This window comes from Malaclemys terrapin, chromosome 1 (assembly GCF_027887155.1).
Source record: "Malaclemys terrapin pileata isolate rMalTer1 chromosome 1, rMalTer1.hap1, whole genome shotgun sequence".
NCBI classification, from domain to species: domain Eukaryota; kingdom Metazoa; phylum Chordata; order Testudines; family Emydidae; genus Malaclemys; species Malaclemys terrapin.
The window spans coordinates 299,224,387-299,251,221 of NC_071505.1; the positions used below are offsets into that span (position 1 = coordinate 299,224,387).

General features: G+C 42.0%; 1 protein-coding gene across 1 annotated transcript in view; it reads right to left on the reverse strand.

Annotated features, from left to right (window-relative positions):
• The window catches only part of LOC128829845 (complement C4-like), a 93,196-nt gene that overhangs the window by 39,331 nt on the left and 27,030 nt on the right, over positions 1-26,835 (reverse strand). Inside the window, exons 17-24 of the mRNA XM_054015234.1 lie at positions 23,652-23,855; positions 22,212-22,326; positions 21,927-21,997; positions 18,985-19,124; positions 18,197-18,409; positions 12,845-12,896; positions 9,839-9,919; positions 2,210-2,413 (exon numbers count right to left, since the gene is read on the reverse strand). Of these exons, the coding sequence (XP_053871209.1) occupies positions 2,210-2,413; positions 9,839-9,919; positions 12,845-12,896; positions 18,197-18,409; positions 18,985-19,124; positions 21,927-21,997; positions 22,212-22,326; positions 23,652-23,855 (1,080 nt within the window). The remainder of the gene's footprint in view (positions 1-2,209; positions 2,414-9,838; positions 9,920-12,844; positions 12,897-18,196; positions 18,410-18,984; positions 19,125-21,926; positions 21,998-22,211; positions 22,327-23,651; positions 23,856-26,835) is intronic.

Sequence of the window (26,835 nt, forward strand, 5' to 3'; positions counted from 1 at the left end):
CCCTTTTTGTCTTACACATAACACTCCCATTAATACATCTCAGAATGATATTAGCATCTTTTGCAGCTGCATCATATCGTTGACTCATATTCAATTTGTAATCCAGTATAACCCCCAGATCCTTTTCAGCAGCACTACTGCCTAGCCAGTTATTCCCCATTTTGTAGTTGTGCTTTCTGATTTTTCCTTCCTAAATTGAGTACTCTGTCCTGGTATTTACTGAATTTCATCTTGTTGAATTCAGACCAATTCTCCACTCTGAATTCTAATCCTGTCCTCCAAAGTGCTTGCAACTCTTCCCAGCTTGGTGTCATCTGCAAAGTTTATAAGCATACTCTCCACTCCATTACCCAAATCATTAATGAAAATCCTGAATTGTACCAGACTCAAGGCTGACCCTGGCAGGACCCCAGTAGATATGCTCTCCCAGTTTGACAGCAAACCATCGATAACTACTCTTTGAGTATGGCCTTTCAACCAATTGAGCACCCACCTTATAGTAATTACATCTAGACCACCTTTCCCTAATTTGCTTATGAGACTATCATGCAGCACTGTCAAAAGCCTTATTAAAATCAAGATACATCACATCTACTGCTTCTACCCATCTACTAGGCCAGTAAGCCTGTCAAAGAAGGAAATTAGGTTGATCTGGCATGATTTGTTCCTGACTAACCCATGCTGGCTATTCCTTATAACCCTGTTATCCTCCACACATTTACAAATTGCTTGTTTAATAATTTGTTCCAGTATCTTTCTAGGTATCGAAGTGAGGATGGCTGTATTATAATTTCCTGTGTCCTCATTTCACCCCTTTTTAAAAATAGGCACCATGTTTGCCCTTCTCAAGTCTTCTGGGACCTCATCAGTCCTCCAGGAGCTCTCAAAGATAATTGGATATATGGATCAATTTCAATATTCATATTAGAGTGCGTTTGGCTTATAAGCAAGTACAGATGGTAACCATATATATATCGCTGCTGTAATAAAGACACAACAGGAATATGTTTCACCACAATATAATTCTTGTAATGGGAATATTTCGTTAATAGTTATTTATTTAAGGGGATAAATTGTAGGTGTGGTTCTATTCTGCATGTTGCACAATGACAACTCTGCAGTAAGGTTTGCAATATCTTACTTCATGCCCAGTCTTATTTGATAGCCTGTAAAAACTTAAAAGGGAATTGCTGTGAGTGCAGGGGTTATAGTGTACCTAAGAACTGGCATCCAGCAATGGAGGGCTGTAGCTTTCTTCATGGGCTTGTGACAAATGATGCGACCAGATGAAAGCAGGGAAAAGTAGCTTTGGATCATCAATAAAACAAGTAAAAAGCTGGAGGAATTTGATAAGCTGGGGATATTTTTATAGCCACATTTGAATTAATTTAAAAGACACCACATATTAAATACTTATGTAAATGCGTGGCCCAACAGATATTGCGTGGCAGCAGTGTCCACATAGACACTTAATGCACGGCAGGTTAGTGCAGAGTAGATTTACACCCCAACTTGCCGTGAACTGAGTGTTCATATAGAGAAGCCCTAAGTAGCATGGGAGTTCCATGCCCGTACAGGAGTTGGGGGGAAGAGAAGCCCCTAATTATATTAGAAAAGGTTTGCAGAATACTACACGTCTATACTTACTTCCTGGTCCGGATGTAAGCGATCGATCTTCTGGGATCGATCCCGGAAGTGCTCGCCGTCGACGCCGGTACTCCAGCTCAGCGAGAGGAGTACGCGGCATCGACGGGGGAGCCTCCCTGCCGCGTCTGGACCCGCGGTAAGTTCGGACTAAGGTACTTCGAATTCAGCTACGTTATTAATGTAGCTGAATTTGCATACCTTAGTCCGAAGTGGGGGGTTAGTGTGGACCATAACCAAAAAGAGTCTTTGGGTCAGAGCCACAGCTGGTGGAAATTGACACAACTCCATTGACTTGGATCTTCATCAGTTCACAGACAGCTGTGATTTGCTTACACCCTTCCCCTTTGATTTTATAAATGTATGGAATTTCATTAGCTCTTTCATTATCATCCTGGCAGGTGAATGTGCAGATTTTGTGCCTGGTTCTGCAAGTTAGTTAGAATCAAGCTCAGTCCTATGTCTAACATCAACATTTACTCTACAATGCAAAGAGAGAACAAGTAAAAACAGTTTTGTTATTTGGGGCTGGGGGAGGGGGGAAGGAGGAAGAGGCTCCACATACCTTGTGCAATCATGTTATGGGCTTCTTCTTTCCTTTCAGGTTTAAAGTTGATCCACTGTTCACTTGCATCCAGGTATTCAATGGCATACGTTGCTGGAGCCATTGTCACCATAGTTTGCTCAGCACAACCAGTGGGCACTTTGATAAGCTTATCAATTCCAGCTGGACTGAGACAGTTTTGAATGGACTCACCCATTATATCCCCTATATTGGCAAGAAAAAAAAAAGACCAAAATTATTGTATTAAAAGGTTGGAAAGGGTAAAAAATAAGAGTAAACATAACCCTAAAATAACTGATTATAGGTGGGGCTAGTAGCATTGCCGATTATTAAGGTTGCCCAACAGTTCTCATTATAAGATCCTGTTTTCAGTTGCTTATAACTTTGCCCAACTTTAACTGCTTGGTTGAACTTTTCCAGGCCACATGTCTGCCTCAGGCTGATTTATTTATTTATTTTTAATTTCAGTCACAACAGTTCAGCTATTTCCAAGAACAAGGCTAGGGAATAATGTTAAAAAATTCTGACCAGCTTTTATTTCAGAAGTTCTAGCACTCCCTATGCTTTGGAGCAGTGACTTGAAATTGGGGGTGTGTGTGTGGAGGGGGGGTGGGGACTTTGTGTCAGTGATATGCCTTTTGCCATGCCGGTGAAAAATCAGCCCAAATTTGGCCAAGTTATAAGCCTTTGAAAAATCATAGTTTGCACATGCTCAGTAGATATTTGTTATATCTTCAGATTCATTCCCTGAAAATTCCATCTAGACTGGGAATAAGCCAGCCCAGGGTTGAGCAGGACTTTCCCTGCAATTGCAGTTCTGCGACCCTAAGCAACACCTCTGTGCCAGCTGGCAAATGGTTTAGTGTTCTGTAACAGCAACTCTGAGCAGGCTTGACAAACTCATTGTACCTAGCAGACAACGTTTACAGTATTTATCCATAAAGAATGTCATGTAAGGCTTCTAATAAAGGCTTATTTTATACTGATCCTCATAATCATTGTGAGATATATGTACAGATGGTATTTAAACATGTTGTGTATATGTATTGAAACTATGTTTTAAAGTCTGTCACTAACCAAAGGAAAAAAAACAGGTTTCTTCCAGACAGGAGTTAGAATATATATTCACCTGTCCATCTTGGTTCACATGTGATTAAGTATTATAAGCCAACACAGTGGGAGACCAATTTAAACATGAAGTCAACAAGAGGTTGGGATGTCATTGGAGACTAAACCACAGGGGGGTTCTGCTGTCTCTGGGGGCAAAAAATGAACTTTGAAGAATACAAAATGAATGAAAGGAGACATTTTGTTATCCATTCACTGAGGAAAACCCCTGGCAGAGGGAAGGTGCTTCATGAATGCTTGGATCCTGGTTTGTCAGAAACCAGCTAGCTCTGCATAAGACTGAACCCTTTTTGGGGGGTTGCGGGGGGTGGTGGTGGTGAAGAAAGGGGAAATCTATTTGATTATATAAGAAAGGTAACCACTGATAAGTGTAGACCCAGCTTGGCATTTTATGATTTTGTTTTATATGAAACCATTCCTGTTTCCATTGTCCTTACTCACTGTCCCCTACATTTTAGCTTTTGATAATAAACTTATGATTGTTTTTACTGTAGCTCTATCTCAGTGCTGTGATGTTATATAGGAACTGACTTTCAGTGTACACTGGGGATAGCGAATCTGGCAATTTCTGAGACTGTCCAGCGACAGGAGCTGGATACTACAGGGGAACATTTCAAAGGTGATTGGGGTACATCTCTTGTTAAACCACAAGGCAAAGTAAGGGCTGACAGAGCCCTGAGGAGATTGTTTGGGTGACTAATAGACGGGTGGTGTCAGGGAGCTGACACCCAGCACCAGCAAGTCTTCCTCTCACTGGGGTCAGTGGGGTAACAGTCATGGGCATCCCGAGAAAGTGTCACAAGTTCCCAGCTGTGCCAGGTCCAAGCACTAGAACTGTGAGCAGGGAGGCTGTCTCTCCTGTGCTTTCAAAGACTCTCCTACTGGGCCCAGGAGGCATGAGCCACCTGAACTGAATAACTGAATGCAGAGGGGAAAAGAGCTGGACCTGAGATATGTGTGTGTGTGTGTGTGTGTGTGTGTGTGTGTAGAGGAGACAGACTGAGTTCATTGGGACAATGACGTTGGGAGGGAAGGATGGAACTGGAGGCTGAAGAGTATGGGGCAGGAGAGGGAAAATTGGGACCAGGAGTTGGGGGTAAAGAGGAGACTGGGACTGGGTGGGCAAGGAGACTAGGACTTGGAGACGGGGGCAGAGGAGATTATGACTGGTAAGACAAATAGATTGAGACTGGGAGACAGTTGTGGGGGACTGAGACTAGCTGGACAAGGAGATTGGGAGTCAGGAAGGGAAAAGGAGGGGGCACTCGGAGCCAGTGGATGAGGAAGGAGACTGTGGTTGGTCTAGGAGACTGGGGAAGAAGAATGAGACTGGCTGAGCAAGGAGATGAGGACTGGGAACCAGTGGGGCCAGGGGAAAAGGTGAAGGGGAGACAGGCTGGTCTGATGAAGAGCCAGGGTGAAGTGGGAGAACCAAGATTAGATGTGCAAAGAGAATGAAACAAGCAGCTGGGTGGGGTGGAAATGCTGGACATTGGAGAAGGAGCCCAAGGAGGGAGATTGGGACTGGAGCTTATGGGGATGGGGAATGAGGGTATGGGGTGACCAGATGCTAGGGGTGAAGACACAGATTGAGAAAGAAGCCAGGAGATGGGAACTGGGACTGGCTGGACAAGGAGACTAGAGCTGGGATGAGAAGCCTGAGGAATGGAGAATGGAACTGGCTAGGCATGGAGAACACGACTGGGACAAAGAACCAGGGGTGGGAAAGAGGTAGGACAGGAACATGTTGGAGGTTATTGGAAAGAAGGGGTCAAGCTGGGAGCAAATGGACAGAAGAGCCTGTGCCCACTAGGGAAAACTCCCCTCCAGAGCCTCTAATGGAACCCATGATTCCCAAGTCTCACCATTCCTCCACTGTCAGCAGACATCAGTGAAACCCTCTGGCAAAGTGTGTTGCTTTTCCCCTCTAGCGCTGGTCCACATAGAGGATGACAACTTCTACTGCTATCAGTTACTTTGTTAGCTCAAGTGGCAGAGGTCTGTATAGTGGATCTTAAAGTTCCAACCCTGCTGATGACCCATGTTGGTGTCAATATGATGCCACATGATGGAATTTCTGTTTTTTTTTGTTTGCTTTTTTTAAAAAAACTAGGAAATTACACAAAAATCGACTACTCGTGCAACCTTAAGTTGTCCCTCTCTAGGTATGCATTATGATCCAGTCTTTAATTATATGACCACATACCATTTTTTCCACAGAACCCCTGCCTCATTCAGTGCAAAGGATGGATTTTACTCTGGAGGCGAATCAGGGTTTTGTAGTGAAAGCAACTGTTTTCTGTAGAGAGATTTAGGTTAGATATTAGGAAAAACTTTCTAACTATAAGGATAGTTAAGCACTGGAATAGGTTATCTAGGGATGGTAGAATCCCTGTCATTGGGGGCTTTAAAGACCACAGTATTCTTGCCAGCAAGTTAAAAAAGTATGGGCTGGATGAATGGACTATAAGGTGGATAGAAAGCTGGCTAGATCATCGGGCTCAACGGGTCGTGATCAATGGCTCGATGTCTAGTTGGCAGCTGGTATCAAGCAGAGTCCCCCATGGGTCGGTCCTGGGGCCGGTTTTGTTCAATATCTTCATTAATGATCTGGAGGATGGAGTGGATTGTACCCTCAGCAACTTTGCAGATGACACTAAATCGGGAGGAATGGTAGATACGCTGGAGGGTAGGGATAGGATACAGAGGGACCTAGACAAAATAGAGGATTGGGTCAAAAGTAATCTGATGAGGTTCAACAAGGACAAGTGCAGGACGGAAGAATCCCATGCACTGTTACAGACTAGGGACCGAGAGGCTAGGCAGCAGTTCAGCAGAAAAGGACCTAGGGGTTACAGTGGACGTGAAGCTGGGATTGTTTAGTCTGCAGAAGAGAAGAATGAGGGGGGATTTGATAGCTGCTTTCAACTATTTAGGCCTTCATGAAAGGGGGTTCCAAAGAGGATGGATCTAGACTGTTCTCAGTGGTGGCAGACGACAGAACAAGGAGTAATGGTCTCAAGTTGCAGTGGGGGAGGTTTAGGTTGGATATTAGGAAAACCTTTTTCACTAGGAGGGTGTTGAAGCACTGGAATGGGTTACCTAGGAAGGTGGTGAAATCTCCTTCCTTAGAGGTTTTTTAGGTCAGGCTTGACAAAGCCCTGGCTGGGATGATTTAGATGGGGATTGGTCCTGCTTTGAGCAGGGGGTTGGACTAGATGACCTCCTGATGTCCCTTCCAACCCTGATATTCTATGATTCTAAGATTCTATGATTCTATGATAGACTAACATGTAAGGATGGTCTAGCTATCTTAATCCTGACTCGGCACTGGGGATGGATTAGATGACCTCTTGAGGTCCCTTCCAGCCCTCCTTTCTATTTTTCTTCTCTTTTCATCTGAGTTAAAAACAAGGAATTTTAGATATCTAAGTCTAGGTTGGCGAATTGATTGTTTCAGGTGAAGTGGAGAGGATGGCAGAGATATTACTGAGATATGATCATTTGACACATTGATTGATGAGGTGTTCCATAGTTTGAAATCTGTTTCCACAGTCACAAGTAGAATTGTGTCTCCATCTCTCAGTCCCCATTTATGGAGAAAGTAGGCACATCCGCCATGTGATGTGTGCATGCAATTCAAAGTGGACCATATTTTCTATGGGAGTGAAAAGCCACTTATTTCTTCAACATGATGCTCGATTCGGTGTGTATTTGGGATGTTGGCATCTGTCCACCTTCCACCACAAGTTTTCAAGCTCTTGGGATATCTCTACACTACAATAAAAGACCCACAGCTGGCCCAGGTCAGCTGAGTGAGGCTGCATGGCTATACAATTGCAGTGTAGACATTTGGGCTTGAGCTGAAGCCTGGGACCTGAGACCCCATCAGTGGGGAAGGTCCCTGAGCCCAGGCTCCAGCCTAAGCCCAAATGTCTACACTGAAACTTTATTGCCACACAGCCTGAGACCCGGGCAAGCTGCAGCTGCGCTACGGGTCTTTTGTCGCTGTGTAGATGTACCCTTGTATTCCAAGACAAAAAGGTTTTCTGGATTTGAAACAGAATCTCAATATATTATTTAGGCCTTCATGTATTGGAAGATCCTTGTTCCCTTGAATACGATGGAACTTCCAAAGAATTCTCATGACAAATTTAAGGTAGGTGGCTATACGCCAGTTCAGGAAGCCAGGATCAACAAGAGGCGTTGATTTCACTGTGCCTGTAATAATCCACGTGAATGTGTTAAGCTGAGAATCCACAAATGATGTGTGGGAGCTATTTGTAGCCAATTAGTTTAATTAATCATTTCATAGAGTATTTATTGTTGTGGTTAAATATAATTAATTAATGTGTAATGGACAGGTTTAAGCATGATAGGATCATAGGAGTATAAGATTGACAAGTAGTTATGAGAGAAAAATATGTATTAGGTATATAAGCAAGTAAGGTTGTATTACAAGGTCTACAGGCTGAGGCCTGTATGATTTCAGCTTAGCCATACTAGGCCTCGGGCCTAAGGAGGTTGACATAAGTAGGTAACCCAGGAATAACCCTGTACCAGTAAAGTTACAAGATAAAAGTAAAAAAATGTTTAAGAAAATATGCCACAATGTATCCGTCTAGACCAATGGTTCTCAACCAGGGGTACATGTGCCCCTTGGGGTACACAGAGGTCTTCTAGGGGGTACATCAACTCTTCTAGATATTTGCCTAGTTTTAAAACAGGATACATAAAAAGCACTAGCTAAGTCAGTACAAACTAAAATTTCATACAGACAATGACTTGTTTATACTGCTCTATATACTATACACTGAAATATAAGTACAATATTAATATTCCAATTTATTTATTTTATAATTATATGGTAAAATGAGAAAGTAAACTATTTTTCAGTAATAGTGTGGCTGTGTCACTTTAGTATTTTTTGTCTGATTTTGTAAGCAAGTAATTTTTAAGTGAGGTGAAACTTGGAATCAGATTCCTTAAAAGGGCACAGTGGTCTAGACAGCAAGACACCCAATTGTAACCTCATGAGAAATTCTGCAGGAACTGCAGGTTACCATCCAGACTTGTCTGCATAGATGTTAATGAGAATAAGGGGAACTAAGGGCAGGACTACATTAAAACACTGCACCGGTGCAGCTGTGCTTCTGTAGCACATCAGTGAAAATGCTACTAATACTAATGGGAGAGCTTCTCCCATCAGCACAGTTAATCCACCTCCATGAGAGGCAGTAGCTATGTTGACAAGAGAAGCCCTTCCACTGACATAACGCTGTCTATACTGGGAGTTAGGTCGCTGTAACTGTGTTGCTCAGAGGTGTGGATTTTTCAAATCCCCAAGTGACATAGTTGTAGTGATGTAAATTTGTAATGTAGACCTGGTCTACTAAGATAACCTATGAAAAGTGGAGCACCCATAAGTCTATGGGGTGTGGAAGTGGAAATAAGAAAAAAGGGGTTGACAGCCTTATGCATATATATGAGCCTTAGTAGGCATAAGCATAACTCAGGATAAAAGGTGTTGCTTGGTCTGTGTAGCGGAAGGGGAGAATAAATGCACGAGGAGATGCCAAGATGTCAACCACCGGTGCTGATGATGACAGTGATGAGGAGAATAATGACTGACACTCCAGGGTCCCCCAGCAGGAGATGTGAGTGAGACTGGTCATAGAGGGCTAAACATTTTGCACTCTCTCTGTATCTGCTATTGTGTTTTAGTATTTGTGGGATTGTTTATCTGCTTAGAGAATTTGTTACTAAAGAACTTGTAATACACCGGAATTGTTTCTCGTGTGCTCCTAGTGTCTCCTAATAATAATAATATTCCTGATACTCTAGACCTCAGGAGACTGAATCTTTAACCAATGCAGTCTAAGAGATTAATCAATGATCAATATGCCCATCCATCAATAAGGCTATATGTGTGTCCAGACAGGTGCACAGTATTTTGTGGCAGAGACGTCTACGTGCTAAGGGACAACCAAGTTATCAAATGTCCCGGATTGAACAGCAATGGAAATTCTGTGACCAACCAATGAAGATAAAAAAAATGCTGATTTGCTGCTCCTTAATTGAGCACTATACAGTCTATGCACTGAATGAGGCAGGGCTCCCATGGAAAAAACAGTATGTGATCATGTAGTTAAAGACTGTTCATAATGCATATGATTCTGGCATTTCCTAACTTCTGAATGCTTCACTTTGCAACCTTCATGTTCTTTTAACATATTTTTTTATACATTTTACACACACACAATATTAGATTGTATATACACATTTGCTATGTAGAGAGTAGATGGAGAGGGACATGGCTTAGATTTGGTTCTGCCTCTCACAGTGATTTGGGCCAAACCAATAGCAGAATATTTCCTGCTGAATGACAGGGGAACCCCAGGAAAGAATTGTGACTCATATGTACAGAGATCAGCTTATGAACCTGATCCACCAGTTCGCATATCATTTGCCTTAATTATAATCTCTGGAGGCTATTTTTACCTTTCACGCTCATGAAGACATGGCTCTCAGACTCTGGTATCATATCAGAGGGTTTCTTCAGATCAAGAACAAGGCTTCTAACTAGAAAAGAAGATGTGCATGAGAACTGATTAAGTGTTATCCAATACAATTTAATTTAAAAACATATCCTTCATACCAATATCTCACAATGCATAGCAGTCACAACAGAACTGTTACATTAGGAAGTTGTGAGAGTTGAGGTCAAGGGCAGACAAGAAGCAGCATGAAGAGCTGATAATAGTGGCCCTGATTCAGCAAGGTATTTAAGCATGTGCTTAACTTTAAGCACCTGAGTAATTGCAATGGAATTTCAATGTCACTACTTAGGTGCTTAAAGTGACATGCATGCTTAAGCACCTTGCTGAACAAGGGTCAGTAAGTGCTAACATGAGAAATTTGTTGTAAGCTATGAAGAAATGATTTTGAACATCATTTTAAAAAGGGATCAGGGACGCAGAAAGATATGGAAGAATTATTCTTGATAGACAGTACGGTGTCAGCAAAGGGTTAACAGTTTCCTGGCTATGAAAGTCTTCCAGTGAAAGTCTCTCTCTACCAAAGTAGATTGCATCATGGAACTGGTTACCCAAATGCCCTGAGGGAAAGCTGCTTCAGTACGGAAATAAAAACCCCTTCAACCGCACACCCCTAGTTGTCACCTATCACCTCACACTGGAAACCATATGGGATCTCATTAAAAAATTACAACTGATACTTCATGGGGACCACATCCTAAAAGAAATCTTTCCGGAACCCACTCTTCTGGCCTTCAAACAACCCCCCAACCTCTCCAAGCTCATCGTCTGAAGCAAGCTCCCCACAGACCAGGACATACCAACTCAAAGCAGCACCAGACACAAAACCTATAGACATATCTCCACTGCTACGATAATCAATACCTTCCACCACACACCTTTCAAGATGCAGGGGTCCTACACATGCCTGTCATGGCATCTGGTGTACCTCATCCAACACACTAAATGCTCCAATAACAGCGCCCAGTAACAACCATGTAGGTGAAACCAGACAATCACTATGCTCTTGAATGAACTCACACAGAACACGATAAAAGACAAAAACACCATATCAACCATGGGTGAATATTTTTCACAAAACGATCACTCTATAATAGACCTCTTCTCATCCTCAAAAAAAAATCTGCACAACACCTTCAAAAGACAAACCTGGGAGCTTAAATTCATAATTTTGCTAGACACTAAAAATCATGGACTGAATAGCACCACTGGATTTACAGCCTGTTACAATAATGTATAACAGGGGTGACCAAACCTGCGGCTTGTGAGTCACATACGGCGCTTTTACAGTTAAAGTGTGGCTTGTGGAGCACCCCACCCCCCCATTCTCCACCTACTAGACTGGGACAGAGACTCAGGGCTTCTGCCCAGCAGCAGGGTGGTGGGCCTTGGGGCTTCAGGCCCACGGGAGGTGCCTGCTGGGCCATGGGGCTTCTGTCTTGCAGGGAAGGGCGGGGGGGGGGGGACTTGGGGCTGGAGCCCCGGCCAGCACGCCCAGCTCTCAAACCTCCGAAGATTATCATATGCAGCTCAGAGGGTCAGTACGTTTGACCATCCCGATCTATAACTCACTAACATTCCCCATGTCTCTCAATGGCTGTCAGACAGGATTTTACTGGAAACTTAGATTGTTTTTTTTTTTACCACATTTCCATTTTGTTCACAAGAAACAACTTCATTGACAACTGGAGCTGTGTGTGGGGATAATCAATATTTTGGTTCATTGGCCAAACCAAAAAAAATCCCAAACCCTAAAATAATTAATTTCAAATCAAAATGGAAATTTTTCGTTTTTTTTTTTTGGCAAAACAAAAGATATATAGATTCAGGTCAAACGGACTGTTTTATTTAGATTTTAAACATTTTAACCACTTCTTTTTTTAATTAAAAGCAAGGAAATTTGGAAACACCAGTCAATTTGGAAACACCAGTCACAAAACTAGAAGAGGAGGTGGTGCACTCAACTGGGATGTGTGAGACCCAGGGTCAAGTCCCATTCTGCCTTATGCAGAGCAATGATTTGAACTTGGGTCTCACACCTCCCAGGTGTGTGCCCTAACCACTGGGCAACAGGGTACACTGGGATGGGTCTTTCTCAGTCTTTCCTGTTGAAGCCATTCCACTTTGTACAACATACGTAGTCATTGGAACAGGGATTTGAACTTGGGTCTCCCACATGCAAGCTCAAAAATTGTTTTTGGCTCAAACTATTCAGCAAATTTATGTTGAATTCTCAAATAGTTTTAACAGGCCCAAAACTGCATTTTTTGGTGAAGAAACTATTTGTCCTAAAACTTTTTGCCAGCTCTAGTGTCAACCAATTGAACTGAGAGCAGAACATTATCATAGTTTATCTAGAGGCCAACTTGTGCATGCTTTCCTCTGCAAGCAGTCAGCCCCATTTATCTTAATGAGACTATTCACTTAGCCAGGGGAACATGATTTGGCTGTCAATGTGGAGTGAAATTTTATCAATATTCATTTTTAGTACTTTGACACATTCACATGTCAAATTATTTGTTTTCAGAGAAAGAGGAAATATTTTATGGAGGTAATTGTAGCTGCACGTTAGTCACTATCATTTTGGTAAATAAGGATTGGCAGTACAATTATTCTGAACATGGAACAACAAACATCGATTGCCCAGGATAAAAATTTACTACAAACATACAAGAAATATTTCAATCAAATATTTCAGCTTATTTCCTGGTGGCACGTAACACAGCATGGGGACAGGAATGTCACTTTAGATAAGGTTCTTACACTTACCTCTGAAGCATCTGGTGCTTGCCACTGTCAGAGATGGAATCCAGAAGTATACGGGCCGAGGATTGCCATAGGCAGTTCCTATGATCCTACTAGCCCAGATGGTTGTAAAGCATTTTGAAATCAGATTATTAGACTAAATATGGTGGAAATCTTAAAAAATAAAGCCCCTCTTGTAACTTACAATTATTATTAATGCAAATGGTCTCTTCTTCTGTCTGTAAAATGCCTTCAGTCTGCACAATAAAGAAAAAAAAATAGGTCAACCCCATTGCAAATGATTGCATCCTGAGGACTTAACTGCTAAAAACATATCCTCTAACATAATATTGGACCAGTAGATGGCAGCAATAATTTCATTTGGAGAGAGATTTCTGATCAAAGACAATGAAAGGTACTTAGAGTCAGCATTTCAAGTCCATAAATATACCAGCTGAATTGAGTAGTGATTTTTACTAGTCTTTTTTGTTAGAAAAAGCATCATTTCTTTCAGATGAAACATTTTACTAAGAACAAACAAGAAATGTGAAGCTTTGACATTTATTTTTAGCAAGTGAAACCTACATCTACAGTCCATAGGAGGGCTCAGTTTTACACACACACTATGCAAAGTGTCAATAAAGGAGCTATGTCTTAATTTTCTTTTAATCAATTCTTTTTAAAAAAATAATTAAAAGATGCTGACTGTGCAAAGCTCATACAAGTTACAGCTGAAACAACTAATGGCCTTGTGTGATATGAGGCAAACACCTGTCAGGGATGGTCTAGATCAGTGGTGGGCAACCTGCGGCCCATGGACTGCTAGCAGCCCTTCAGGGTAATCTGCTGGCGGTCCGCAAGACAGTTTGTTTACATTGACCGTCCGCAGGTACAGCCACCTGCAGCTCCCAGTGGCTGCAGTTTGCCATTCCCGGCCAATGGGAGCTGCAGGGACGTGCCGGCCCCCACTTCTCACAGCTCCCATTGGCTGGAAGCGGTGAACCGTGGCCACTGGGAACTGCAGGCAACCATGCCTGAGGATGGTCAATGTAAACCAACTGTCTTGCAGCCCACCAGCGAATTACCCTGAATGGCCACTTGCAGCCCATGGGCCGCAGGTTGCACACCACTGGTCTCGATAATACGTAGTCCTGCCATGAGTGCAGGGGACTGGACTAGATGACCTCTTGAGGTCCCTTCCAGTCCTATGATTCTAATGTCTCAGTATTCTTGATCTCACTACCTGGAATGTGGTCCCTGTTATCATGACATTGCAAAATTCCAGACCTTTTTGTTAAATATGGAAGACTTTGTGCTGGGCATTATCACTATGAAGGATGGCCCACTAAGAAGGGTGCCAAGCTAGGATCTGGGGGGCACAGTTTCAGTTCCCTGCTCTGCCACAGACTTCCTGCATGGATACTAAAGCAATGGAGGCCATATAGGCCAATAGTGCTTTTTCCAGCAAAGAGGCAGAAAGTTACCACAAATGACTGCTTTCCTTCCTGACTTCCCAGTGTCTCCCATCTTCTCTATGTCTTTTAGATGAAGCTTCTTGGCGTAGGAACTGACTTTATCTTTGTGTCTTGTAAAGCAACAAACATGTTATTAGCAAGTGAACACATAAATAAATACATAAATAAATAATAAAGGCTGCCTCCATTTTAATGGGGATGTGGCCAGTGGAAACTACAGGTTCCCAACACGCAGTGCTTTATCTTGATCCCTGAGGCTGCACCTGCTTATTAACGGTTAGTGCAGCCAGAATCAGTCCCATTATATGTAAATTAGGTGTGGCCTTGGGATCCTGGCAGGTTGCCAAAGGGACCCACTGTTGGGAAGCCCTGAGCTAGATTGACTTTTGAAAATGGCATCCCCTCCCACCTTTAAAGAAGAAAGCAGTGAGATTAAAGATTCATCCAAGGCTGCTTTCTTTTCAGGTATGCTCCTTTGCTGTACAACCATTAATGTTGGGTAGGAACAAAAGCCAGGGCTACTAGGAGTTACCACCATCACAAACGTTGCATATAGGTGGGTGAACACCATGCAAATCTTCAGCCACAGGTTCACGGAGAAAAAAAAAACTCTCCCAGCTGCACATGCAGTACTATATACAACCTAGGAGGAAGTTTGGGACTAGTTAGGGCCACACTGTTTTCCAACCAACTGTGATTGGCTGGTCTGCGAGGCCACTCCTTTGATGGTTGCCAAAGCAATTGGACTCCTCCTTTAAGAGCAGACAACCAATCATACTGGAGTAGTCGGAGCTACATCGGAGGTAGTGAACTCCTCTCTCCTTCAGGATAATTCAGTAGTGAGCTCTTTTTACCTACAATAGTCATAGAAATGTAGAACTACAAGAAACCTTTATAGGTCATCTAGTCCATTCCCCTGCACTGAGGCAGGACTATGTATTTCTAGATTATCCTGGACAGGTGTTTGTCTAGCCTGTTCTTAAAAGCCTCCAATGACGGAGATTCTGCAATCTCTGTAGGTAATTTGTTCCAGTGCTTAATCACCCTGACAGTTAGGAAGTTTTTCCTAATGGCTAACCTAAACCTCCCGTGCTGCAATTTAAGCCCAGAACTTCTTGCTAGTCCTCACGGCTTAAGGAGAACAATTTATCATTCTTCTCTTTATAACAGCCTTCTACATGCTTGAAGACTGCTATGTCACACCACAGTCTTCTCTTCTCCAGACTAAACAAACCCAGTTTTTTTCAATCTTTCCCTGTAGATCATGTTTTCTAGACCTTTAATAATTTTTGTTGCTCTCCTCTGGACTTTCTCCAATTTGTCCACATCTTTCCTGAAGCATGGTGCCCAGAACTGGACACAATACTCCAGTGAGGCCTTATCATTGTTGAGTAGAACCAAAGACTTACTTCTCATGTCTTGCTTACAACACTCCTACTAATACACCCCAGAATGATGTTTGCTTTTTTTACAACAGTGTTACACTATTGACTCATATTCCTCTGTACTCCTTCCTAGGCAATCATTTCCCATTTTATATTTGTACAATTGACTATTCCTTCCTAAGTGTAATACTTTGCATTTGTTCTTATTGAATTTCACCCTGTTCACTTCAGACCATTTCTCCAGTTTGTCAAGATCATTTTGAATTCTAATCCTGTCCTCCAAAGTGCTTGCAAGCCCTCCCAGCTTGGTGGTATCTGCAGACTTTATAAATGTACTCTTGCTGCCATTATCCTAATAATTTATGAAGATATATAATTTGTAAGGCCAAAAAAGAATTTGAAGAACAGCTAGGCAAAGACTCAAAAAGTAATAGCAAAAAAATGTTTAAGTACATCAGAAGCAGGATGCCTGCTAAACAACCAGTGGGGCCACTGGATGATCGAGATGCTAAGGGAGCATTCAAGGACGATAAGGCCATTGCAGAAAAACTAAATGAATTCTTTCCATCGGTCTTCATGGCTGAGGATGTGAGGGAGATTCCCAAACTTGAGCCATTCTTTTTAGGTGACAAATCTGAGGAACTGTCCCAGATGGAGGTGTCATTAGAGGAGGTTTTGGAACAAATTGATAAACTAAACAGTAATAAGTCACCAGGACCAGATGGTATTCACCCAAGGGTTCCGAAGGAATTCAAATGTGAAATTTCAGGACTACTAACTGTAGTCTGTAACCTATCATTTAAATCAGCTTCTGTACCAAATGACTGGAGGATAGCTAAAGTGACGCCAATTTTTAAAAAGGGCTACAGAGGTGACCCTGGCAATTACAGGCTGGTAAACCTGACTTCAGTACCTCGCAAACTAGTTGAAACTATAGTAAAGAACAAAATCGTTAGACACATAGATGAACATAATTTGTTGGGGAATGTTTTTTGAAAAGGGAAATCATGCCTCATCAATCTACTAGAATTCTTTGAGGGGGTCAACTAGCATGTGGATAAGGGGGATCCAATGGATATAGTGTATTTAGATTTTCAGAAAGCCAAGGTCCCTCACCAAAGGCTCTTAAGCAAAATAAGCAGTCATGGGATAAGAGGGAAGGTTCTCTCACGGATTGGTAACTGGTTACAAAATAGGAAACAAAGGGTAAGAATAAATGGTCAGTTTTTAGAATGGAGAGAGGTAAATAGTGGTGTCCCCCGGGGTCTGTACTGGGCCCAGTCCTATTCAACATATACATAAATGATCTGGAAAAAGGGGTAAACAGTGAGGTGGCAAAATTTGCAGATGATAAAAAACTACTCAAGATAGTTAAGTCCCAGGCAGACTGCAAAGAGCTATAAAAGGATCTCTCAAAACTGGGTGAGTGGGCAACAAAATGGTAGATGAAATTCAATGTTGATAAATGCAAAGTAATGCATATTGGAAAACATAATCCCAGCTATACATATAAAATGATGGGGTCTAAATTAGCTGTTAATATTGAAGAAAGAGATCTTGGAGTCACTGTGCATAGTTCTCTGAAAACATCCACTCAATGTGCAGCAACAGTCAAAAAAGCGAACAGAATGATGGGAATCATTAAGAAAGGGATAGAATGGATAATAAGATAGAAAATATCATTTTGCCTCTATATAAATCCCTGGTAAGCCCACATCTTGAATACTGTGTGCAGATGTGGTCGCCCCATCTCAAAAAAGATATATTGGGATTGGAAAAGATTCAGAAAAGGGCAACAAAAATGATTAGGGGTATGGAACAGCCGCAGTATGAGGAGAGATTAATAAGACTGGGACTTTTCAGCTTGGAAAAGAGACAACTACGAGGGGATATAATAGAGGTCTATAAAATCATGACTGGTGTGAAGAAAGTAAATAAGGAAGTGTTATTTACTCCTTCTCAGAACACAAGAACTAGGAGCCACCAAATAAAATTTATAGGCAGTAGGTTTAAAACAAACAAAAGGAAATATTTTTTTCACACAATGCACAGTCAACCTGTGGAATTCCTTGCCAGAGGATGTTGTAAAGGCCAAGACTATAACAGGATTCAGAAAAGAACTACATAAGTTCATGGAGAATAGGTCCATCTATGGCTATTAGCCAGGATGGGCAGGGATGGTGTCCCTAGCCTCTGTTTGCCAGAAGCTGGGAATGGGCGACAGGGGATGGATCACTTGATGATTACCTTTTCTGTTCATTCCCTCTGGGGCACCTGGCATTGGCCACTGTCAGACGACAGGATACTGGGCTAGATGGACCTTTGGTCTGACCCTGTATGGCCGTTCTTATGTTCTTATGATATTGAATAGAACCAGACCAAGGACAGATCCCTGCAGAACCCAACTCAATATGCCCTTCCAGCTTGACTGTGAACCATTGATAACTACTCTGAGTATGCTTTTCCAACCAGTTGTGCACCCACCTTATAACAGGGAATTGTAGTCATAGGTCAATCCCAGAATGAAGTTTCTTCTCTGTGCTAAATGCATTCTAGTCACTACTTTCTAATGCTATTTTCTTCCTGAGAGTTCCATGCACACAATTATGTGTATATGTAATGAAACAGAGACAGACAGAAAGAGAGCTATTAAATTCCTGCTCAACAGCTGAGCTGATCAAATGCTGTTATACTTACCACAACTTTGAGTTTCTTCATAACACTATCGCTGTGCCCAGAAATTGGGTCAAAAGCAGTAATGGTAATTGGAATTTCCCCTACAGTGAGTGGAACTACTGAGAAATAGGCAGGCACTGCTGAGTTTCCCTTAACAGTTAGTTTCTGTTGCACGTCCTTTGTCGATGTCCCTGCACTGCACACCCCCTCCACAGTGATCATCTTCACTGTAACCTATTGGAACAAGGAAATGCTTGTAATAATATTTATTACACCACTGCTCAAGTAAATAGATATCTGACAGATATAAACAATGAAGAGCAAACCTCAAATAGATCAGAGGTTCAGAGGAGCTAAGTGCCCATTGTGGCTACACAATGAATCATTATCAAAACCAAGAACAGAACTGCAATCTATTAATTCCCAGTCCGATAGCTAATCCATTAGACCATCTTGCCTCCCAGCTAAACCACTTAGACTGAGCAGCTTATTCTAAGATGGGACTAACTGTACTCACCTGCCTACAGGAGGGATGTAAGGATACATTAGTGAACATTTGTTCATTGCTTTGAAAACATGCAATATAAACATTAATGTTATTTTTCATTAGTCCCCGAAGCGTGAGGGAGCAGGGGAAATACAACAGTCTTCCCTGTATCTAGCTCTACTCCTTTCTACAAAGCCCAGAGGACCTCAGCCAAGTATGGGCAACTCAGACAATGTAGCTGAAACTTGACCAAGGAAGTAAGGATTGGTGGTTGGGTGATTTATATAACATACAGTTCAGCAATGTACTACAGTAACGTTACCTTGAGATCTTCAGAAAGGTAGTTGTAGACAACTGCTTTTACTTCTAGTTGCTCGTACCGTTGAACTGAATATGGTAACCTTATTGATACAAAAAAATCTTTGAAAACCTTAAAGGTCTTGGGGTCAGCTATGCAGAAACCTGGTGGAGGAGAAAACTGGAGTTCAGACCCAGCAAAACCACGGTATGTTAGCTTTTCAAAGTGCTGTTAGTTTAGGTACTCATTAAGATGTTGCATTTAAAAAAGAACAAATAGCTGTACTCCTTTCTTGATGTTCAGAAACAAACATATGTCCAAATCTACCCTGCATCAAGCCCAGCATAGTGCTGGAAGTCCCGGGGAGGTGTAGGAGACAGATTCCTTCCCCAAGACTGTAGTGCACCAGCAGATCAGCTCGACAACCAGGCCTGCATGCCTGCTCTACATGACCTATGAGATGGAGATTGCACAGGCATGGATGCACCAAACTGACCCTTCCCCACTCCTGGCCTGGCTCCAGTCCCCATCCCAGAGCTTCATAAAGGGAGGCAGCTGTGAATTTGTGTTCTGTGTAACATACAGAAGTGTAGTCTCCCCATGGACAACTACACTGGTTCTGCTGAGGGCGGGGCTCTCTACATGCACAAAGGGATGACAGAATTTACCCCACACAGTCAGGGCCGGCTCCAGGGTTTTGGCCGCCCCAAGCAGCCAAACAAAAACAAAACAGAAAAAAGCCGCAATCGCGATCTGCGGCGGCAATTTGGCGGGAGGTCCTTTGCTCCGAGCAGGAGTGAGGGACAGTCTGCCGAATTGCCGCTGAACAGCTGGACGTGCTGCCCCTCTCCGAAGTGGCCGCCCCAAGCACCTGCTTGGTAAGCTGGTGCCTGGAGCTGGCCCTGCACACCGTACTAAAATAAATAGCACAAAGTTTGTTGAACTTCTTTCCAAATAATCTCTTTTCTCTGAAAATATTTAACAGACTGTGAATTAGGTTCCTAGGAAATGCCTTTTCCATTACTTTTCTTGGGTAGTACTCCATAGTCGTGCTCCACTGCTGTAACTGTTACACCAATGGAGACTACTCGGGGGCAGGGCCGGCTCCAGGCACCAGCCTGATAAGCAGGTGCTTGGGGCAGCTGCTCCGGAGAGGGGCGGCACATCCAGGTATTCGGCGGCAATTCGGCGGACGGTCCCTCACTCCCGCTGGGAGCAAAGGACCTCCCGCTGAATTGCCGCCGCAGATCGCGATCGCGGCTTTTTTTTTTTTTTTTTTTTTTGGCTGCTTGGGGCGGCCAAAACCCTGGAGCCGGCCCTGCTCAGGGGCTTTATATTTGGCACATGTTAAACCCCTTGATGAATCAAGGCCTAAATGACTACGGTCCGGATTCTGCAAAGGGACATTTCATGTGCAGAGCCCTGCTGAAATCAATGGGATTCTGCATGGGCTCAAAGGTCCGTGCAGGCAATCTTTTTGGGGTCTACAATAATGCGTTAGTTAAAAGGTATGTTAATTTGGAACAGCAGTGCTACCTAAACCCAGTGCTGGCATCCATGGGAGACTTATGAAAAGGCCTGAATTTGCTAAGCTTTTACAATAAATGCAAAAGAATGGCACTGAGTTTGGTTGTTTACAAACTAGGAATAAAAGTCTCTGTAGCTATATCTTATGGCAGCTTATGTCTGTGATTGGGCAAGCTAAAATACTGATAACGGTAATCACACTGTATGCTTCAGACCATAAGCTGACCTGCCGGGTCAGGAGGAAACTTTTACTACTGCCTCCAACACTGAACAACTGGCTGGGTATATTGTGGATTTGTTGTGTGCTTTCTGAAGCCATGAAGTATGGGCCAGTGGTTGGTTCAGCAAATTTGGAAACAGAATACCCAACTGGATACATCAATGGTCTTGAATTTGATCTGGCATGGCAAATCCCATGTTCTTAAAATGCTTTGTGGAGAATTTGGGCTCAGTACAGGAGTAATTGTATGAGCCCAAATTTCCCTGCCATTGCTGGGGCCTCAGACACTGGTGCACCACAGTCCTTCCTATTCTCTGCCTGTGGCACATAATAGTCTAATGACCTTTGGGCTGTAATACTTTGGTCTAATGTCTGTTGCTGAGTTGAGTGTGTGGGTGCTGGTGGCCTGTGCTATACAGCAGATCAGACGAGATGATCTGGTGGCTTCTTCTGGCCTTAAACTCTGTGACTATGACTCTAACGGAGTGAAATTCTATGGTCTGTGTTATACAGGAGCGCACATTAGATGATCAAATGAATGATCCTTTCTGCATGTATGAGGCAATGTTGCCTAGTGGATGGAGCACAGGACTGGGACTCAGAAGATCTGGATTCTATTCCCATATCTGCAACTGGCCTGCTTGGTCATCACATGGAAGTCACTTCACCTTTCTGTATCTCAGTTTCCCCATCTTTAAAATGGTACAATGACACTGACCTCTTTTGTGAAGCATGTTGAGATCTACAGATGCAAAGTGCTAGGTATTATTATTCAAAACCAATGAATCTGTTAATGGTAATGTACCACATATTCAGTTAAAATCTTCTGAATAGGATTCCTTTGGAATTTTCTTTTTGCATCTGCTCCCCAGACTTACTTAATATGAACACAGGCATCACTAAACACAGTGAAAGATTCATAGGTTCAAAGTGCTCAGCATTTTATTTATCATTGTTATTTACATTTGCCATAACCCTCTGTCCAACTGGAAGCTAAAATTAAAAGGTTCTTAGATATTCAAAGCCGGAAGGAACCATGATGATTGCTTAATCTGATCTCCTGTATAAGACAGGCCATAAAATTCAACTCTGTACTTTCTGTATTGAGCCCATAACTTCTAGATGAGCTAGTGTACATCTTTAAGATCATGTAGAGGTTGAGTCAATATTCATGCATCAGTACAGAGTGAACCAACAGTTTACCAATAGGGTTTTTTACCTTTTTGAGGTGATATACTTATTGCTTGAATTTCCCAAGTAGTTATAGAGTCAGGAATAGCATTTGTTACCCTAAAGGGACAAGAGATAAGGTATTAAGAAGAATGTATGAAATGAAAACAAGTTCATTCCTTAAATCTTGAAGACTGAAAAAAAATATCAGTTGTGGAGGAGAGACACAGCAAGCAGGTCCAAATCCCTCTATAATAGATTCAACAGAACACTGACATTTATAGGTATTTTTACATACATGGAGGTGTATTCATCTGGTCAAATAATACAGTACCTATGCTGTCCAGGTTCTTTAATTTCTACTGTCTCCCACCACCAGCTCTCAGGAAAGACACTGCGCAAGTTGATTGAAGTTTCATCAAACACGTCTTCTTCTGGAACGTCACCAACTGGAAAACAGAAATTGGGAGTCTTCCTTAAAACCTATGGCTGATAACCTTACACTGATTTGGAGAATCAGTTGTCAGAGAGACAAGACAAAAGGATTAATATGCTGACTAGCTGAATGAAAAGACTCTGTCTGGTTTTGATCTTGTAAAGTGCAAAAAAATGCATAAAGACAACAGACAACGACTAAAGATTGACACTGAACAAAAGGTTAATTCTTCCTTCCAAACTGGGAAATTATATGCTATCAACCAAAAAAATTCCCCCTTTAGTTACAAGAGGAGAAATTATTTCTTCATTACTACTGTGATAGATGGGGCGTGAAAGGAGAGAACACCGGTGACAGAAATCATGCTTTGAATGGGATCAGTCATGACACACAGAATTGTTCAATGAAATTGGCTGCCTAAGGGGCAGAATGGAGACAAATGCAAAACACTTCTCTGCTTGAATTTCATACAGGGTCAGCAGGCAGGAATACTTTCAGAGTGCTTGGGTACATAGGGTGTGATCCAAAGTGCACTGAAATTCATTCAGAAATGATGATGATAGTGATTGTTATTATTTATTTGCATGACAAGAGTGTTTAGAGACCCCAGCTAAGATTGGGTCACCATTATGCTAGGCACTGTACAAATACACAGTGAGATCTACAATCTATCCTGAAAGATGATCCCTCACTCTCACAGATCTTGGAAGACAGACCTGTCCTCACTTACTGACAGACCCCCAACCTGAAGCAAATACTCACCAGCAACCACACACCACAGAACAAAAACACTAACCCAGGAACCTATCCTTGCAACAAAGCCCTTAAAGACTTAAAGGTGGCAATTTTGCAACAGAAAAGCTTCAAAACAGACTCCAACGAGAAACTGCTGAACTTGAATTGATATACAAACTAGATACAATCAACTTAGGCTTAAATAGAGACTGGAAATGGCTGAGCCATTACACACATTGAATCTATTTCCCCATGTTAAACATCCTCACAGCTTCTTGTCAAACTGTCTGAAATGGGCTATCCTGATTATCACTACAAAAGTTTTTTTTCTCCTGCTGACAACAGTTCACGTTAATTAATTAGCCTCTTAGAGTTGGTTGGGCAACTCCCACCTTTTCATGTTCTCTGTATGTATATAGAACTCCTCACTATATGTTCCATTCTATGCATCTGAAGAAGTGGGCTGTAGTCCACGAAAGCTTATGCTCAAATAAATTTGTTAGTCTCTAAGGTGCCACAAGTACTCCTGTTCGTTTTTCAGAGATGACTGTATACAATTCACTTTTTAAAAATGGTATGTTACTAAAAGGCAAAATTCCTTACTTCTTGCCAATGCAGAAGCTAGTTTCTTCTCTTCCAGCTCCCTCCTGAGGCTCTGAGCCCTCTCACAACAGTACTTGAAAGCTTCTTTGCATTTTATTGAGCCAGTAACTCGAGTTAGCCTTTTGGCACAAGAAAACCTCATTGGATTTAATTTCATTCCATCATGACAGCACTTTCGTAGAGCAGGATCTTGGTATTTGTTAGCTGTAACAAAATTACAGTGACATCAGTGTTGCAGAGGCTTTGATAAATTTTGAGATATTCAATCATACTTATGTACTTCACTTATGTCATTATTATTATTTTTCACTATTATTACAGTAGCCATAGGAACCCTTATCATGAACCAGGGCCCCACCCGGCTAGGCATTGTACTAAAACTGAACGAGAAGAAGGTCCTTTCCCCTGAAGGATTTACAATCTTATCTTTCCTTCAAGTTCAGACCATGAAGTCACTGGGGGCAGGATCAGCTGACTGAAATTGAAGTGAATGAGAGCAGAATTGGACTCTTATTTAGGACACATTTTTCAAATGCTTGTTTTCTTACACAGAAAAATTTAAGATTGTGAGTTTCAGTTATCAGGTTTATTCTCCTCTGCATGGATTATGTTCCTTTATTTCTGCTTCTGCCAGAACAAACAACAGAATGGTTTAATAAACTAAACATATACTTGGAAATCCTCACCTGTAATCTGCCTACTAGCCCATTTCCACTGAGAATACTTCCAACATGCTTAGTCTTTGAATAGCTTTTCAATGACCATCATTAAAAACAAAAGAACCTGCCACAAAAACATTTCCCATTTCCCTCCCATTCAGGCTCAGATAAAAGTAAAGAGTGAAAACTACACTCATCATCTTCCGTCCCGATCCAGTGACAATGGTAAGTTCTAATATCTCATAACGGTGGAGTGCTAGAAATGAATGCTCCATCCCTTTTGGAGAGCTGAGAAGCCATGCTCTCTTAGAGTATAAGGTATTGTTCCCCAAAGCGTAGAATCCAGTCCCAGAGAGGGTTGTAGAGAAGATCCAACAATGTCATGAAAAATTCTACCAAAAATGTAATTGAAACATGACTATAAGAGTTTGCAGTGGGAAAGAAAAGAAATGTAATACATTTGTAATTAGATACACATTATAAGTCTTGTCATGATTGGCATGCTTCCTTTAAGGCCATCATATTACTGCAACCTTAATCTAGACTAATGCTCAGTATAGTCTTGAGCAGAACGTGAATGTAGTATGCCAACAGAGCTGCTGCAAATAAAACACCTGTACCGGCACTGTTATTTATGATGTACCATAGGAAGTGCAAGTGCTCATGCCCATGCACACAGACCATGATAAAACATACCACTGAGCTAGAACAGCGCATCTGCTGTTAACACAAAGGCCCAATGAGCCTAACATGATCATGTTGTCTATGTCATTCCATTTTTACTAGAGATCACGTCTAGCCAAAGGGTTGTCAGCCAGGAAAGGACCCTGCCTTGTTAAAAAGTTTTGTGAATGAGACAATGGCATGTGAGGTGTTCCCAGGACAGTTCATAAAATTAACAGACAACGCGAGGATGCAACAATTGGTTTTACATTGACTGATTTGATATCACAGTGTGTGGTGTGATATGAAATGCTAGCAGCTGAGGCTAAGAAGCCTTCAAAATGACTGTCACTGAAAGATGAACCTGAGGGTTTTTTCCTGAGAAAACTCAAAGCCTTGAACAATCAGCAAGACTTGACTATTCAAACTGGCTATGACAAAACTCATGCCCTTCAGGCATCTTATCTTGATCACACAATACTATAAGGATTATACTATTGTAGAAAATCTTATACTTCCCTGCTCAATGAATATGGGTTCAAAAATTATATGGCTTGACTCTGAAAAAGATTTGGGGGCTGTGGTTGATAATCAGCTGAACATGAGTTCCCAGCATGATGCTGTGGCCAAAAGGGCTAATGCAATCCTAGGATGAATAAACGGGGGAATCTCAAGCAGGAGGAGAGAGGTTATTTTACCTCTGTATTGATCACTGATGTGACTGCGGCTGGAATACTGTCTCCAGTTCTGGAGACCACAGTTCAAGAAGGATGTGGATAACTTGGAGAGGGTTCAGAGAAGAGCCACAAAAATGATGAAGGGATTAGAAAACATGCTTTATAGTGCTAGACTCTAAGAGCTCAGTCTATTTAGCTTAACAAAGGAGGAGTGACTTGATTACAAGCTATAAGCGTCAACGGGGGAACAAATATTTAACAATGAGCTCTTCAATCTAGCGGAGAAAGATATAACAGGATCCAATGGCTGGAAGTTGAAGCTAGACAAATTCAGACTGGTAATAAGACATATAGTTTTGATAGTAAGGGCAATTAACCATTGGAACAATTTACCAAGGGTTGTGATGGATTCTCCATCACTGGCAATCTTTATATTGAGATTGGATGTTTTCTAAAAGATCTGCTCTAGGAATTATTTTGTGCTATGCAGGAAGCCTGACTAGATGGTCTCTTCTGACCTTGGAATCTATGAATCAGCCACCAAACTGAAAAGAGGCCCTGTAAAATGAGACTATTCAGTACTGTATCAGTGATGTGGCTGAGAATGTATGAGAACAGTTGCTTTCAAAAGACAGGAAAAGGGACTATTTAACAATTCAATGTAATGAGTCAACTGGTATCTCTGGTGCTGGATGGCTTCTAGCGCTTGTGAGGTATGTTTCTAATGTTGCTATTGAAAAAGGCTTGCTCCTCTACAAAGCAGTGCCACGAAAATGCTTATCTGAGACATTTCAGAAGCAGTCAAAGACTCCCACATTCAGTGAGAGCGGTGTATCTCACTGATGCATCTCAACCTGAATATATGGTACCAGGGCAAAGACAAGTAAGAACAGTGGTGTGGTCACTCAGATCTAACATTGCACCTCATGTCTCATGGGTTCACAGTTTCAGGCTAACTCAACTGTTTTTACTGAGAGCAGACGTTTTCCTGAATGAAGATTGAGCTCCCTTGGCGGATGCCTTCAATAATTCAGGAGGGGTCATGCGTAGCTTATGCTGCTGACATTTGGGGGCACCTAAAGGAGCTGAACTTTTCTCTGTTGTAGTGGAATATGACTGCTCAGTACCTGAAAAACAGGGCAGAACTTATTCATAAGAACACTTAGAAACTGGTCTTCCCAAGCG